Source organism: Lontra canadensis, unplaced genomic scaffold, assembly GCF_010015895.1.
Source record: "Lontra canadensis isolate GAN:19392208 unplaced genomic scaffold, GSC_riverotter_1.0 scaffold200, whole genome shotgun sequence".
NCBI lineage: Eukaryota > Metazoa > Chordata > Mammalia > Carnivora > Mustelidae > Lontra > Lontra canadensis.
The window spans coordinates 152,472-168,744 of record NW_022631194.1 but is presented as its reverse complement, the minus strand read 5'-3'; the positions used below and the strand labels follow the sequence as shown (position 1 = coordinate 168,744).

Genomic DNA, 16,273 nt, shown 5'->3' with positions numbered 1-16,273 from the left:
CCCGCAGGAGCAAGGGCTGGGGTTGGGGGTGAGGGGGTCCTCAATATACTGTGCTTAGTAGTTTATCTTCTAAGCAGTGGGAAGCAAGATGATGAGATCTGTGTTTGAGAAAGATCACTCTGGAAGCACCCTAGAGAATGAACTGGTAGAGGAAGGACTATTTGGAGATGTGCAATAGTATCTGGCAGAATATGAGTAGAGAGCAAGACATCCGAGAAATTTTAAGGAGATAGAATCTGTTGCACTGGGTTGCCATTTTAGTGAGAAGAAAGAGAGGGGAGGGGAAAAGAATGTCTCCTGGGTGTCTGGTCAAGACACTAATTTGAGGTGACACCTACTACAGCAGATAGGTGTATAGAGCTACCAAGGGGTGCTTAAGTATACACGGCCCGTGGCTGGTGGGAGGGAACATGTGAGTTGAGAAATTATCCAGTCTGAATCACTCTCCTAAAGAGAAGAGGGGGGGAGAAGAGGAGCCGAGGGATTAGAGGCTTTCTTCTTTGTCATTTACTAGCATTGCGCCCTTGGCTCATCCCCAAGGCTTCTGCCTACATTTCCGCGGCCTCTCCGACCGGGCCCAACACTCGGGGCGGCACCGCTGGGCCAGCAGAGGGCGCCAGGAGGACTGCGGCCCAGGAGCCGCGTTATGGCCGCCTCGCGGGTGCTGCTGCTCCTGTCCGGGCGCCCCGTGTCGCCGAGCTTCGCGCAGAGTGTGTGTCGCCTCCTGGGCGCCGGGCCGGGGCTCGGGCCGTGGCCCACGCACTGCGGCTTTAAGCGAGGACGACTCGTCCTCTCGGACCGGCCATTCCCAGGCGCTTCGACCACACTTCCGCTCCAGGTCAGGAGAAAGGGGAGGGGGGGGGGGGGGCAGGAGTGGGGTCGGGGGTGGGGTGTGGAGCTGGCGCCAGAGGCCAGGCTCGGTCAGACTCGATCTCCTCCCCCATCGCGCGGCGTTGCCCGATTTTTGCCCGGCTTCTGAAGCCTTAAACCAAACGGCTACCGACCTCCTGCACCCCCGCCAGCGACCCCCTTTCTGCCCTTTTGTGGCACTGGACCAGCAGCAGCTCAGGGCTCGGGGGACTGAGCTGCCCACGAATCGAGGTGTGGATCTGGGTGTGGCCGTCATTCTGCAGTCCAGCGACCAGACTATCTTGTTAACCCGAAGGACAAGCACCCTCAGCCTTTCTCCCAACCTCTGGGTACCCCCAGGTGAGTGCCCTGAGAACAGAATTCCAAGTTCAGGGAAGAAAGTGGCCCTTCACCAATAGTGCTAGTCCCAGTCTCAGGAAGACAGAGAGGCCGGCCTACAAATACGGTGAGTCCCCTTTTCACAAGAGTTGCAATGGCATCTACACCAACTGGAGGAGAGGGGTAGTATAGTGTGGGGGTGGGTGGTGATGGGGGGGGGGGTGGTTCCTGACCAAGACCATCACCACTTACCTATTGGTCCCACTGTTGTTGCAGGTGGGCACGTGGAACTTGATGAAGAGGTAACCAATCAGCTAACCCGACCTTCACTGGAGGCCCGGAAACCAGAGACCTCCGCCTCGGCCTGCCTTGGGTGTGGGCTGAGGAAGGGGCAAACAAAGGACTTGAAGGAGACCTGTGCTCTCATTCCCAGCTGTTGGACGGAGGGCTCCGAGAGCTTTGGGAGGAGAGTGGATTGCAGCTGCCCCAGGACCAGTTCTCTTGGGTTCCTCTGGGGTTATGGGAGGTGAGACAGGAACCTGGAAAAGGTCCCTTCCTTATTTAACCGAGCCCTCAACAACTTTGAACCCACCAAAGCCAAAGAACAGCCCTACACCTGCCTGGGCCAGAGGAGAAACGATTAACTGTGGGTGGATGGTTTGGAGTCCCCAATCCCACAATCCCCACCTATGTCCCTTCTGCACCATCTCTACCCTCTACTTCTTCAGCTATATTTACAAAGTCTCAAAAAGAATTAGGAAGTTCTCATTTTTGCTGTATTCTCTCCTAGTCTGCCTACCCTCCGAGGCTGAGCTGGGGTCTCCCCAAATACCATCACATCATTCTCTATCTTCTCGTGGTCTCCCAGGAGTCACAGCAGCAGCTGCAGGTAGGGCTGACAGTGCAGGAAGGAAATGGGGGCTTGAGACCCAAGCAGACTAATTCTGTGACGGCAGGGGGGGGGTCAGTCAGAGATAACCAAGAAATCCAATAGCCTCCCCCCCGCCCTTACCCCTGTCCCAAGTCTCTCCCCATTCCACTTGTGGGTAGGCCACAATCAAAAACAGGCCTCCTAAGAGAGGCCACAGCTAAGGGATCTAACTATCTGGCCCAGGCCCGGATCCAACCAAACCCAAATGAGGTGAGCGCCTTTATGTGGCTGGGACCAGATGTAGCAGCTGCAGTGGCCACCATGGAGGATGGTACAGAGACATCCAGGCATCTCCCCCAGGAGCTACCACCTTCCATCCTGTAAGAGCTTTGGTCTGACCCTCCAGCACACCAACACATACTCATTGAATAGTCCCACCTCTTTCCCCTCCTCAGCGGGGGAGTTTTGTGTCCTGGGGGAGATTTAGGGAGTGGGCTGGTCAGCTGATGATGAAGGGGGCACATGATACCAAAGACACTGTCCATCCAACTCCAAGGGTTCCTGCTTCAGCTGGCTAGCACTGACCACCTGGGTTTGAGTCCCACTCCCCCAAAGGGGCAAGTCATTTAACCCTCCTTGAACCTGTTCCTTTCGGTAAATGAGGGGAACTCCCACCCACCCCTCTACTCCTGTGGCTGGGAGGGTTCCATGGAAGAGGGCTAAGCCACTGACAGGAGCACAGCCCAGACAGGAGCCGTCATTATGCAGTATAGTAGAACTAAAGGAGGATGGAGGAGCTCGACCCCTGGCCTTGCCGGTGTCCACGCTGCTGCGGACAACCCCAACCACAGCTGAAGGAAAAGAGAGGGTCAGCTCTGGGACGAAGTTTGCCCTCAGGCTCTGGCTGCAACATCTGGGCAGGTAAGGGTAAAGGACTTGAGGGCTCTGTGACATTGGGCTGAATGCTCTATGAGGGAGAGGAAGAAAGAACAAATGCTCCCGGAACTCCTCAGTGGGACACCCCTCCCATGTGAAAGTAGGCCCAGGGTCTGCAAGGAAGAATAGAACATGGGCCCCCTCCCCGCAAACCAGGGCTCTGGAAATGAAAGTGCATAATCCCCCTGGCCCCAGCCCACCTCCAAGACACTCACAGACATTTACAACCTTTATTATGGGTAAGAACTTTGCTACAACTTTGAGAATAAAAAGTAAAATTACAACATAGGCCCTAGGCCCTGGAGGAGCCTGAAAAAGGAGAATGGGGAGAGCATGAGGTCTTCCCCCCTCCCAGAAAAGGTGCAGAATGAGCCAGACCTAACCATGGGGCCATGGGCCTTTTGAAGCTCATGGCCCAAGCTGGTCAGCATATGAAACATTGTGAACTTAAATATATAAATAGAGAGAGACCCAGGCAACAGGCCAGGCCCTGCTCCCAAATCAATGGGGATCAGAGCTAAGGCCTTATGTCCTCCTCAGTCATACTGGGAAGTAGGAAGCAGGGGAAATCATCTTTGGAGTATTTTGGTTTTTCTTGTTTATGTACAAAAAAATCTACAACCCAAAATAGAGTTCTCTGTCCCTATTTCTGCCTGTCTCAGCTTCTCTACCTGTCTGTCTGACCAAAGAGAACGGAATGGACATGAAGAGACAATGGATGTGGGGAAGGAACAGAACCATAGGTTTGGGGAAGAGAGGGCATCTAGGGGACAAGAGAAAGACCCTTTCCCCATGAGGCTCCAGCCAATTCGGCCCCTCCCCCACCTCACACCCCAACCCATGTGCCTCCCACTGCCCAGGTTAACATACCCAAAGGAATGTGCCAGCCATCTAAAGAACATTTCCAAAAATAGAACCCAAATGTCCTTAAAAAGAGGTTAAATATTAACCCTTTGGGTGCTGGCCTTGTTAGGCAGAGAGAAGGCCAAAATCAGGTATCCATGAAGGTCTTTCTGACCTCGGGCCAAAGGCCCCTGAGGGGTCAGAGTAGCCAGGAATCTGGACTCCACAAAGTACTTGCTCAGTGTTGGGAGGCAATGAAGTTTCCATCGTCCAGGGGACTCAGTCCAGGGAAATGATGTCTGACCGGCAGCCAGTCAAAGAGGGACCTGAGGATAGGGGTCCTCCAGGCCCCTCCCTCAAGGCCCCCCCAGGGGCCACAATGCTACTGACACGGCCAGGAGGGGGTGCTGGAGTGGTGCTGCGGTGAGAGCTCCCCAATGTGGGGGCCAGTGGGCCCAGGAAGTGGGAAGGGGTCCCTCGGTACTGGAAGAAGTGGCCAAGGGCATCCTGTTCATCTAGCGAGGTGATGACGGAGGGACCATAGTGCTGGGAGGAATCAAGGGCACAGTTTAAGATTTTCTCCTGACTTCACCCACCTCCCAGTCATCTCAGAAATATCCTGGGATAAATCAAACCCCTTGGATCCCCAAATAGCCTCTGAGAAGCAGGGGAGACTCTCTGTCCCCCACTTCCCCACCCCACCCATGCCCTGCCCCTACTCCCTGCCTTGAGACAGCCCCTCCAGCTTGCTAGGTTTTTGGCCTTGTGGGCATCTGAAATGCATGGAATGTCCCTCTGGGGCAGGCACAGCGCTCAAGTGCACATGACTCTGTGTGTGTGGGGGGGGGGGGGGGGGGGGGGGGGGGTGGGGGCGGTGAGAGGGTGGTTGGAGGGAGAGCAGTCGGAGGCAGAATTTTAAAAACTCAAGACAGAACAGTAACAGGAGATCAAAGAAGACATGGGTGAGAATCCGAAGAAGCACAGGTAGGGTCCAGTAGGGAAATAAACTGCCCACCCCCTGTCCCCCAGCCCCTGCCTTTCCTCACAAAGAAGCAGATTTAGGTCTCAAGGGAAAATGGGCGGGGGAGGGCAGGGTATCAGTGCCTAGAAAGGAATCTTCTGAGATCTGATAGCTTCATGGGAGAAGAGACCACTTACCTGACTTTCAGTCTGGAGGAAAGAAAACAAATCTAAACCTGGTAAGAAAAGAAAAATCAGAATCAATCTCCTGTCTGACCCCTCATGGCCAAAAAAACCTGCAAAGAAGTCCCTTGGATTATAGCCTTTGCAAGAGAGCCAGAAGTCTTTGAAAAGGAACAGGGGTTCTGATCTCGTTTGGGGGCAGCTGTGGCAAGGAACAGCCCACCTTGTGATCAGTGTCCTACCTTGGATATCAGCCCCCAGTGGGAAAGCAGGTGGGTACTCATGTAGTGGGAGACTGGATAGGAAATCCCCGCCCAGTGTGCCCATAGCAGGGCTCCGTAGCACCGAAGATGGCTGGTGACCAGATGTCAGGACTCTGTGAGGAGAGAGGAAGAGCTGGGGCAGCAGCGAACGACAGATGCCCTTACCCAGCTCAGCCTCCTGAGTCCCCTCTCTGCCCCAGGGTTTGTCCAGTGATCAGAAGGCATTCCTGACTTCTTTCTCTGCCCCTCTGCCGTGGACTCAGCCTATTTCCTCATACCCTTTGCTTCCAGGTAGCGCTGGGATGGCAGTTGAGGTGACAGGACAGTGCTTTTTGGTCGGGGGCAGGTCCTCCTCATCTGACGAACTCTCTATTGTCAAGTCAATAACTTCAACCTTCTTCTTATTCTCTGATGGATTGCCCTCTTGGACTGGGCTGTACTGGAGGCCTGCAGGTGGTAAGAGGACTGTGTCTCAGAGACGAAGCCATCCAAGATATAGTTCAGCTGGGGGACAGGGGGTCACTCACCATCCAGCCCATACCCTGGCGGGGGGCAAACCTCAGATGCCTCCTTCTTGGGTTTCATTGGGCACCAGGATCCATCTTCCATGAACTGGATCTCATCACAATCCGAACAGGAATTAAGTATCTCCATGAATAAGCTGGGGGAAGGGGAGAGATGGGAATTCATGGGGCTGGGAGATGGCTGGGAACAGTAGCCGGGGAGTTCTGGGACTCACCTTCCTGAACCTCAGGAACTGAGGTTTCCTTGTCTGTAAAACAGGGACATTATTCACTCTACCAACTCTTGAGTTGTCGGAATCAAATAAAGTAAGGTAATATAAAAGAGATTTGCCAACTTTAAATGCTAAATTTTCCAAACATTCTAAGCACACCTTTCATGTAGTACTTGCAACAAGACAAAAGGAGCAAAGATACCAAACTCTATAAACCGTCTCAAAGAGGGCACTGGGAACAAGGACCGTCATTTAGGCTCTGGACGGGGGTTGGGATTAGCAAAATCAGTACATCCAGGCCCTCAGAAGAACTTTTTTGCCATTGTCAATGAGAGGTCAGGTAGTTGTTCTAGGAGATATATTGTATCAGTTCAATGCACTGACTCTGCCACTTAGTAACAATGAGAACTTTGAGCAAGATAATCTCTCTAGGCCTCAGCTTCCTCACCTGTAATGACCATACCCATCTCACAAGGTTAATTATGAGGATTCAATGCGATGAGGCATGCAAAGTTCGCAGCATGATGCCTAATGCTTTAAATCCTCAATGTTGGAAATATATACAGTTGACCATGAACAACATGGGGATTAAGAGCGCTGACCCACACAATCAAAAATCCTTGGATGGGGTGCCTAGGGGGCGCAGGCAGTTGAGCATCCTACTCTTGGTTTCTGCTCGGGTTGTGATCTCAGGGTCATGAGATCGAGCCCCATGTCAGGCTCCACTTTGGGCATACAGCCTGCTTAATATTCTCTCTCACCTGCCCCACAAGCACATGCGCTCTCTCTCTCTCTCTCTCTCACAAGTAAATAAATAAATCTTTTTTTTTTTTTAAGTCTTTACTATTTAAAAAAAAAAATTCATGGATAACTTTTGACTCTCCCCAAAACTTAAATAACAACAGCCTACGGTTGACCAAAAGCCTTACCAATATCATCAACAATCAATTAACACACATTTTGTATGTTATGTGTATCATATACTGCATTCTTATAATACAGTAAGCTAGACAAAATAAAAATATTAAGAAAATCATAAAGAGGAAATACATTTACATGTACTGTGCTGTATTGAAAAAAAATGTGTAAAGTGGACCTACACTGTTCAAGGGTCAACTGTATATTATAAAGGTAAAAAATTATACCTATACATATAAAGGGATTGATAGGTGAAGAAATGGGGTTCATGGGAGGGGAAGGAAGGTCTCACGATATATAGATGGGCGGGGGTTGCTAGTGGAGGTCCTAGGTAAGACAAAGCAGAGTGGCCCTACCCATCAATGATAAGAGATTCATAAGGAGCCTTCTTGTCACAAACAGGACATGTCCATGTTGGCTTCTTCTCATTCATCTGTAGATAAAGGGCAGCATCGAAGCTCTGCAGGTGGGCGCAGGTGAGGGCCCGACAAGGGACTGTCAGGCGCATCTTCCCTAGCTGAGAAGAGAGGAGTTCTCTGGTCAGAGTCCCCACATCCCAGGAAGCCTTACTCTGGTCGCCCTAGGAGCCCTCATCTGGGTCCAGAGTTTAACCCAGCAACCCCTCCCCCTTCTCATCTCCCTTGTACCCACCGGGCACATGAGTGACACCCGGAGACTCGTAGTGGCCACCTCACTGTCCGGGTCAGCGGTCAATTTCTCCTTGACTGAAACAAGAATGAGGCCAGAGCCACGGGGTCAGCAAAGCTGGAGATGAAGCCCAGGAAGCGGTGAGGCCAGAAGCAGACAACTGGCTGAGAGGCAGCCACGCAGAGTGCCTTTGGGGGCCGGAGGGATGTCACATGAAGACTGGCTGTGAGGGAGAGTTCCCCGTCCCTGAAGATGCTTAAACACAGCTGTGGGACACTGGGACAGATATGACTTAAAGGGAACTGAAGCATCACAAGAGGGTTAGATCAGAGGATCCTTTTTCTTCATTTTTTATTTTTTATTTTTTTAAAGATTTTTATTTGTTTATTTGACAGGGAGAGACATAGCGAGAGAGGGAACAGAAGCAGGGTCAGTGGGAGAGGGAGAAGCAGGCTTCCCACGAAGCAGGGAGCCTGATGTGGGGCTCTATCCCAGGACACTGGGATCATGACCTCAGTCAAAGGCAGATGTTTAATGACTGAGCCACCCAGGTACCCAGATCAGAGGATCCCCAAGACTCTTGCCAGTCTAGGGGCACCTGGGAGGCTCAGTGGCTCAGCGGGGAGTTTGCTTCTCTCTCTGCCCCTCACCCCACTCGTGCTCTCTCATTCTCAAATAAATAAATAAAATCTTTTTTAAAACAAGCCTCCAGTCTAAAGAAGCTAGAAGCAGGGTCTATGAGGTGCAAAGCAGATGTATAATTGAGAACTCAAGGGTGTCCCTCAGTGCCTGAGATTGGGCTGACTTCTCAACAACAAAGACTGGTAAGGGGCTAGGAGTAGGGTTGGGGTTCGTGTGTGATGTGAGGTGTACTGTCACAAGAGGGGGATGGGTCTGACCATAAAGGCTGGAGGACCAGGGAGACTCGGATCCAGATCAGGGGGGAAAGAGGGGCAGGGTGTTACTCACTCAGTGCCCGAGAGTGGTCTGGGTTCCGGATACCCTTTGCTCTGAGTTTCTGTAGAAGGGTCCCTGCAGTCAGCTGCCTCACCAGGTACACAGACAAGGAGTAGTTCTACATGGAGAGAGAGGGAGGCAATTAGCCTCTGCTCTGCACATCACCACCGCCTTCCCGACCCTCTGTCCCAGGAGGACCACAGACAGCGGGTTAGGGCAGGAAGACCCACAAAGAAGATGATGTTTTCCCCAACTCCAACACTGGATGCTGTCGCCCTCACACCCTGCAGGCTTCTCTAGGTTCCCTGCCCCAGCCCTGCTCACCCGTCCAAACTCAGATGACCAGTTGACCACAATGGTGTTGGGAACAGTGGCCGAGAGACGAGCCAGAGGTGTGATGTTGATGGGGCGGCTAGGCCTCTTGGGCTCAGCCCCATTCTTGGTAGGGGGAAGGTAACCCTGGGGAAGGCAGACATAGGTCAAGACATTTTTATCTCAAGTTACTCACTTCCTAGAGGGAAGACCAGCTCGCTCAGTGACCAAGGACATGGGGGCCCATTCAGTGACTCGCAAAACTACAGCACTATCGAGGGTTGTGTGGGGGGTTCGTTCCTGGGGACAAAGGAGTGCTTATTCATTGACCAGGGAAACAGAAACCTACTTCCTGAGTTCCTGAGGAGGAAGAATAGGGATGCCCCACTTCTTCCAACTCTTAGCTCTGAAGTCATCACTTCACAGAAGTCTTCCCTCAACCTCTGGGTTGAACCAATGTGCCTCTTTGGATTCTGACAGAACCCTTTGTGCATCAGCCCTATCTCAGTATTCTTTAGATTATGTTAATCCCTTAGTGAATGGACAGCCTATGACATACCCAGGCACCGTGCTAGGCATGGCTCCTTCGTAATAGGTTTGCACTGAACATTTAAGAACTGAAAGAGGGAAGGGGTCGTGGCCAGAAGAAGGGAAGAGCATTTACCGGCAGGGGGCACAGTTTCCCATTGACCTTGACAAAGAGGTTGGGGGGAAAATAATCCTCCTGGGGACAGCTGGTCTCACAGAGACAGAACCTGGTAAGAGAGGAGAAAGGATGAGAGGGTGGGAGAGATGGTTTCTTCTTTCTGGCAGAAAGGCAGGGAATGTCTGCACCTGCAGCCCTTAGCACCCAATGAGTCCCAGGGTTGGGGTGGACGTGGCAGAGCAGTGCTGTCTCCTAGCCGTGTCCAGCACACCCTGATGGCATTCCCTCCACCAGCCCCCACGCCCCACCCCACAGAGCCCAGCAGGGAAGGGAGGAGGATCAACTCACCTTAGCTGCACTTGTATAGTATAGTCACATTTGGCTCCTGGGAGAACCTCTCTGTGACAGGGAAGGAGAGGGAGACATGTCAGGATATGGCCCCCAGAGGGCAGGGCTGAGAAGAGACGCACAAGAGAATGAGACAAAGCAGGTGCAGGAAGATGGGGACAGGCAGGAGAGCAAGACAGAAGAGAAGAGTGTCGGAGAACAGAGTCCAGGGTTCACCACCCTGGGATGAGGTAGAAGGGTTGGGAGATAGGTACCTGGACGTGAGAATCTGCTGCACCTGCTGGGGCGTGAGGGCAAAGGTAAAGTGTGCCTCTTCGAACCGCTGGCTAGAAGTGGACGCTGAGAACACAAAGGGGCAGTTATTCCTGAATCTGTGACAGGCAGCCACAGATGCTGCCCCCAACCCAGGCCGCTGATCCCACAGGACTAAAGTCTAAGAAAGGCTTGGGCGAGCGGTATGGATGCAGGAAACCTGAGAAAGACAGAGCCATACCGAGGGTGGTGGGCCGGATGAGCTCCGCATAGACTTCATAGAAGGGCAACGGTTTCATGGTGACATCAGGGTGCACAGGCTGGGGCAGAGGGGGGTGCATGTCCACTTCACGCTTGGGGCCCAGCAGGGTGCCAGGGGCCAAGAGGGCCGGGGGAATAGGAGCTAGAGGACCTGGGGAGCCAACTGGAGGGGTTCCAGGGGGCAGAGAGAGAAGGGAGAGATCAGAGGGCCCCAGAGTCTTCCGGGGAAAGCGTCGGCGGTAAAGCTCTTTGATCTTCATCTGGACACTGGGGGCACAGCTGGACTTGAGGAGGTGCAGGGCCTTGGCCAGGAGCTCGTGCTTCCGTCCACTCTTGTTCCGGCCAGCAAAGCCAAGCAGCACCTGAAGCTCAGACACCCGGAAGCTCATCACCATATGCTGTGAAGAACAGAGACACTCAAGAATACTGCCAAGGAGGCTGGGGCTGAGCTACCAAGTAGGCAGTGTCCCTTCCCCACACCCCTCCCCAGGGGCACTCATCAGAAAGACGCTCTGCAGACAATGGATTACTGCCACACAGTCCATCTAGCCAAAGGGACATCTCAGTCCCATTTCAGGAACCCTCAGGTCAACCTTACCACTAGCCCCCCATAGCTTGAGGAACTCTATTTCCCCACGCCTGTAGGTCAGCCAGGCGGAGCAGGGTGCAGACAGCAAGCCAGCCACAGGCACACCGATGGGTGCTCTACCGCCTACCTCCATCCCTGCCTTGAGCCTGGATGCTCCTTTAAGCTGCTTATCTCCTCTCCTGTTCTTTCTCAGACTCTCACACCCATCCCAGCCTCTTGGGAAGAGCATAGGAGACAGGGAGAAGGAGGGGGAGAAGAGGATTCAGGCCAGAGAGCCCCACAGCACACCCCTCCCAACACTTCAAGCTACCTCAGCTATTTTCCCCAAGCCTCTGAAGCATTTGTGGCCAGGGTTTTCAGGTCAGGGTTCAATGCTTGTAACTCCCCCCAAATCCTTTCTAAGCATCATTTACATGAATACCCCTCCCTCGGTCCTATTTTTCTGGGAGGCAAAGGACCAAAACTTGCCGCAAAGAGGTTAACAGTAAATTACTGAGTCCAGGCCACCCTCTTGTTTATCTGTTTACTCCATCTGCCAGGAACTAATATCCTGTTTCTCTCCTACATAGAGAAAATAAATGATCCTCTCCCTCCACAGCGGTGGAAGAGGTGAGGGCAAAGCTCTAAGCAGATGGGTGGATGAGGAGAAAGCGTGGGGCCTCTGAGCCAGGGTGCAGAACTGCAAGTTCTCCTAAAGGCAGCTGGGCCCAGTGACTAGACCTCAAGCCCACCAAGGACTATGGCTCCATTTCAAAAAACAGAACAAAGCCAGGAGGCAGGGGGATGAACCCAGCGGTTCAAGGTTCTGTGAGATGTCCACAGATATGGTTACCCTCAAGACTGCGTGGCAGTAGGAGGGCACCAAAAACTCTCTCCTGAAAGGACACCCTTCTGTGAATCTCTGGGAGACCCTGTCATGGGCAGGCCTTGCTAGCCCTCCACAATTCGCCCCGTCAAAGGAGGTTTTATGGCTTTGGGCCCCTTTTGAGGAACGTGATGAAAAACTTGGTTCTTCCATCTTTCTCCCACCCTATTTCCTCTGTCCTGTTTTTATTTCTCCATTAGCTTTGTCAAGAACCTCCCCCTTTCTATCCCATAGTTTCGCACTCCTCGGTCTCTGCCCAAAGACACCGATTCACTAAGACAGCTTCCTCGGAGCCTCCAGGATGCTTCTGCCCCACCCCTCGATCTAGCCGCCCGCACAGCCCCGCCCCCTAGATCTCAGCCGCCTACTGTTACTTCTCAAGGCTCCGATCCCAAAAGCAGCCCCAAAGCTTCCATCCTCTCAGCTGCATCTCCCCAGGAGCCTCCCATACAGCTGCCCCCAGTCCCATCCCCACATCCGCCCCCTACTGTGGCATCTCTTGGCCTCGATCAACTCGCCCCCTATGCCTCTATAGCGGCTTTTACCCCTGGCCCTCCTCCTCCATCTGCCCCAACTACCAAATCCGACTTTTTCCCCCTGCGTCCCCGCCCCCTGCGCCTCGGCCCCCAACAGCTGCAATTCCCCTCGGCCCCACCCCTACATCTGCCCCGCGGCCCCGCCCCCGGAGACCCGCCGCAGCCGGGTCCTCGCCCACAGCCACTTCGCTCCCACCCACAGCAGCTAGTCTCCGCCACGTCTCCAGCCCCCACCCGAGCCCTCAGCACCCAGTCTCGGTCGCTTCCCTGACTCGGCGTACCGCCGGGCTCAGTCCAGATGGGGATGGGGGAGGGGGCCGGTACCTTTAATTCGCCCAGCTCCGCCATCTTGAGACATCGCAGGCGCCCGAGCCCGAGCCGGAGCTCAGGCCCAGGGACCGGCGCACAACTCTCCACCCCAGCGCCGGCCGCAAATGCCGCCTGCTCCGCCCCGTCCGGCCCCCTACACCTCCCCTTCCCGGCCCCGCCCGCCCGGCTCCGGACAGGCCCCAGCCTCAGCCCCTCCCTCCACCGCCGGACCCAGCCCCACCACGTCTTTGGCCCCGGTGCAAGACCGGAGGGAGCGTAGCCCGAAAGATCGCGGGGTTCCCGGGGGTAACGAAGAGGAGGCGGACCCGAAGTGCCTGGGGGAGGGGGCTTTGCCACGCCAGAGCTGGGAGGAGATGAGCTTTTAGGGAGCCAAAGATACTTGAAATATGGAGGGAAAGTATCGAGAACTGCTAAATTTTAAGAGACATGGGGGAGGGGTGGCGGAGTTGGAGCGAATACCGTCATCTCCTCTACAAGTTTAACCAGCTAAAGTCAAGAGTTCTACCAACTCGGGAAATACGTGAGATCTGAATCATTTCAGAGAAGCTATGGAGTTGTGAATAGTTCATTTCTAGACGGCTGTTCTCAATCCTACGCTCCCCCCCCCAGCCCCCACCCCCACCAACTAGCTACGGTGTTGCTCGTGGTCCCGCGGTAGGACTCAAACTCGGCAGCAAAAAAGTTTGGTGCGATGAGCGGGACTTACCAGCACAGTTGCAGGGAGCGGGGAGGGAGCTCGGGAGGCTCGGAGGGTGGACTGGGGAGGTGGGGGGAGGGGGCCCAGCGCCACTCCCGCTGTCTACAAGGCTGGAGGTCGGTCCCGCAGCTGGACGCTGCGGCCGCAGCTCCGCCTGGACGGGAGCTCCGCCCGGCCCAGCGCTGGGGCTGGGGCCGCCCCCTCCGGGGTGAGCCCGCCAGGACCTCAGCGACTGAGGGAGGGGGCGGAGTCTGAGGCTGGAGAGGGAGGGATTCTTAGCAGCGCGCGGAGAGATTAACTCCTCGAGTGAGCGGGTCAGGAGGGAGGACGTTCTTGGATCTCATCTTTCTCGCTCTTGCTCCGACCCCTTGTGCTAGTGTACCCGCCTGGGGTGGAGTCCTGCTGCAAATGTGGCCGGATGGACGGGGATCTGCCCACAGAAAGAGGTTCCTACTTGAAATGAGGCTCTTCTGCTTGGGAGAAAGCCTGGGCTGCGAGAATCCAAAGTGTACTTAAGCGCCAACTCTACCTGTGGTCCCCCATCCTCCTACCCCAAATAGAACGTCACCAGAGACCCCAAGCTTTTGATGTAGCTGAAGGTGAACAGAGGGGGAGGTTTTCTTACCCTCAAAATTCATCTTTCTGCTCCCCTCTGAACTGCCTGCTCTTCTTCCAAAGCCTTTGACCTTCCAGAGACCCCTTTCTCAACCAAGCTCATCACTCACATGCAGGTACCATGAAAGCACCAATTTTAGGGCCGTTTACCCAACCTACCTAATGGAAAAAGTCATAGCATTTTATAGTTAGTGGCTGGGACCAAAGCAATAATGTCATTTGTTCAACAAACATTAGAATGCTGTTCAGAGATTGTTAGGTGCTGAGGACATAAAAAGCCTTGCAGGAGCTCTCCATCTAGCAGCGGCAACAAGACAAACCTATAATTGTCATAAAATAATCATAAATAATATGAATAACCCTCTCATTTAGCTTAAACCTTCAGTATAATCCTTCCCATGAGACCCCTTCCAAGCCACAAGAATGAAGGTACCAGCCTGGCAATACCCCCAGGTACCTGCTGAATTGGACCATGCCTAGCTACTCTGTGGGTTGTATCCCTGGGGAAGATCTGCACCTTCCCCTACACTCAGGTTCTTTCCCTGATGCTTTGCTTCCAGCAATGGTGGGACTTAAAGCTAAATTCAAGCTCAAGTATTCGGTTCTAAACCCCAGTTGTCTTCATCAGGCCCCGAGCTTTTGTTCTGTTCAGCCCTCCAGGTCCAAAGTTACTATGGATTAGTTTTTATCTTCTAGAATTTTCAGTGATTGGAGAGGAGGAGGATAGAGAGGATTAAAAAAAAAGGGGGGAGTATTCTCTGGGAGTGATAGACATGTTCATTACCATGATTGTGTGATAGTTTTATGGGTATACACATGTGTCAAAACTTATCAAAGTACTTGCAGTTTATTGAATATCAATTATGATAACTCATTAAAGCTGTAAAAATGTAAAAGAAAAAAAGTCAACTTCACCTTGAATCTTAGTGGTTTCATAAAGGAGGGATAAAGAAGGGATCTCCTTTAATAGTTAATTTGAGGTTATAAGTTCCAGCATCCCTACAGGATAACAAAAAAGTAGGAAACAGGGTGCCTGAATTTGATCCTGTATCCCAGCTCAGCAAGGACAAGAATTTTTTCTGTGATGCTCACTCTCTATCCCCAGTGCCTGGCCCATAGTAGACTCGTTCAATGTCAGTTAAATTAATTGTTATCTGACAAAGGAGGGAAACTACAAATCAGGACCATGTTCTGATTGGAGGCATTCAAAGATACAGTCTGACCCCATTGTGGCGACCGCGCTTCACCTACACTCACCCATATACTCTTACATCTGAAGCCTGAGGAACAAGGAAGAGAAAAAGGAGTAGGAAGTACCTACCTAAGTCCTATTAGACAAGACAGCCTAACAGGAACGGGGAGAACAGTAGGACTAGAGTTACTTTAGGAAACAAAGATTTGTTTATGAAATCAAGGAAAATTTCAGGGCTTGGGGTTGTTGGGGTAAGAGTTTATGGGGTTATACAGAGGAAGACTGTTTGGAAAGACCAGGGGCTGGGAACATTCCATCCTGTGTTAATATTCACACCGCTGACCATTCCCATAGCTCAGCCATCCTGGGATCAGTTTCCACTACCAAAGTTGCCTCCTAACTCACACTGAAACTTAGCCAAACACTCTCCCCCTGTGTGGACTCCTCTCTCTCTTTCTCTCTCTCTCAGCAGTTTTTTCATTCTTCCCACCCCGCACTCCATAAATAATGATTGTAATAGTCCTTTAAAAAAAAAAAAAGATTTCATTTATTTACTTGACAGACAGAGATCACAAGTAGGCAGAGAGAGAGAGGAGGAGGCAGGCTCCCTGCTGAGCAGAGAGCCCGACAAGGGGCTAGATCCCAGAACCCTGGGATCATGACCTGAGCCGAAAGCAGAGGCTTTAACCCACTGAGCCATCCAGGCACCCAAGCACCCCTGTAATAGTTCTTTTATATTCTTTGGTAACTCAAAGAGCAAGAAGGAAAAGAGAGGATCTGTTCCCCTTCATGGGGAACTTGGATCTTTTGATGCCCTTCTTCCCACAGCTGTACCCTCTCTTTCCCCACCAACCTCTCCTGTCTCCATTCTTCCTGCTTTAAAGCAGTCCTGTGCCCATCCATACAAATCCCAAAGCTGATCCTCATCTTCTCTAGGACGCAATCTACACAGCTGCTCTCTTCTGGGCCAAACCCCCCACAGCCCTGGGGTGGTCCCTTCCGCAGCAGGCCCTCACCACTCTCCTTCCAACCCAGTGTGGCTCTCTACGGCCAAACCGAGTCCTCCTACCCAGCAAAACCCAGTAGGGGGCGGGCTGGGAGAAGGACCAGGGAGGAATCCAAACCGC

General features: G+C 52.9%; 2 protein-coding genes across 9 annotated transcripts; one reads left to right on the top strand and one right to left on the bottom strand.

The window, feature by feature from the left end:
• The first annotated feature begins 643 nt into the window (after window positions 1-643).
• On the top strand, window positions 644-5,647 carry NUDT17 (nudix hydrolase 17). Of its 6 annotated transcripts, none has more exons than XR_004381502.1 (8): window positions 644-838; window positions 1,023-1,209; window positions 1,465-1,490; window positions 1,622-1,714; window positions 1,979-2,077; window positions 2,303-2,439; window positions 2,833-2,980; window positions 5,536-5,647. XR_004381502.1 is itself a non-coding variant. In XM_032848110.1 (8 exons), exons 1-8 carry the CDS (start codon window positions 647-649, stop codon window positions 5,537-5,539), a joined length of 891 nt encoding a protein of 296 aa, XP_032704001.1. In that variant the 5' UTR covers window positions 644-646; the 3' UTR covers window positions 5,540-5,647. The 6 variants fall into 6 exon arrangements, 5 of the variants coding, with proteins under 5 accessions (XP_032704001.1, XP_032704006.1, XP_032704004.1 ...); XM_032848110.1 differs by having other exon boundaries at window positions 2,828-2,980; XM_032848115.1 differs by lacking the exon at window positions 2,833-2,980 and having other exon boundaries at window positions 5,536-5,627.
• On the bottom strand, window positions 3,212-13,517 carry PIAS3 (protein inhibitor of activated STAT 3). Of its 3 annotated transcripts, none has more exons than XM_032848109.1 (14): window positions 13,349-13,517; window positions 10,303-10,720; window positions 10,064-10,148; window positions 9,810-9,860; window positions 9,480-9,570; window positions 8,828-8,962; window positions 8,516-8,621; window positions 7,550-7,623; window positions 7,255-7,415; window positions 5,772-5,905; window positions 5,523-5,691; window positions 5,224-5,357; window positions 4,997-5,034; window positions 3,212-4,384 (listed from the first exon to the last, which is right to left on the bottom strand). In XM_032848109.1, exons 2-14 carry the CDS (start codon window positions 10,715-10,717, stop codon window positions 4,118-4,120), a joined length of 1,860 nt encoding a protein of 619 aa, XP_032704000.1. In that variant the 5' UTR covers window positions 10,718-10,720; window positions 13,349-13,517; the 3' UTR covers window positions 3,212-4,117. The 3 variants fall into 3 exon arrangements, with proteins under 3 accessions (XP_032704000.1, XP_032703999.1, XP_032703998.1); XM_032848108.1 differs by lacking the exon at window positions 13,349-13,517 and adding an exon at window positions 12,637-12,769; XM_032848107.1 differs by lacking the exon at window positions 13,349-13,517 and adding an exon at window positions 11,039-11,142.
• Between the last annotated feature and the right edge of the window lie 2,756 nt (window positions 13,518-16,273).

Excerpts from the sequence above, each read along its gene's own strand:
- NUDT17 (XM_032848110.1), top strand. The coding sequence starts at position 647 with ATGGCCGCCTCGCGGGTGCTGCTGCTCCTGTCCGGGCGCCCCGTGTCG. Across the intron at positions 839-1,022 it reads CGACCACACTTCCGCTCCAG|CGACCCCCTTTCTGCCCTTT; the intron begins GTCAGGAGAAAG and ends CACCCCCGCCAG. Across the intron at positions 2,078-2,302 it reads AGTCACAGCAGCAGCTGCAG|GCCCGGATCCAACCAAACCC; the intron begins GTAGGGCTGACA and ends TATCTGGCCCAG.
- PIAS3 (XM_032848107.1), bottom strand. The coding sequence starts at position 11,140 with ATGCTCTTCCCAAGAGGCTGGGATGGGTGTGAGAGTCTGAGAAAGAAC. Across the intron at positions 10,721-11,038 it reads GGCTCAAGGCAGGGATGGAG|CATATGGTGATGAGCTTCCG; the intron begins GTAGGCGGTAGA and ends TGTTCTTCACAG. Across the intron at positions 9,861-10,063 it reads CAGCAGATTCTCACGTCCAG|AGAGGTTCTCCCAGGAGCCA; the intron begins GTACCTATCTCC and ends TCCCTGTCACAG.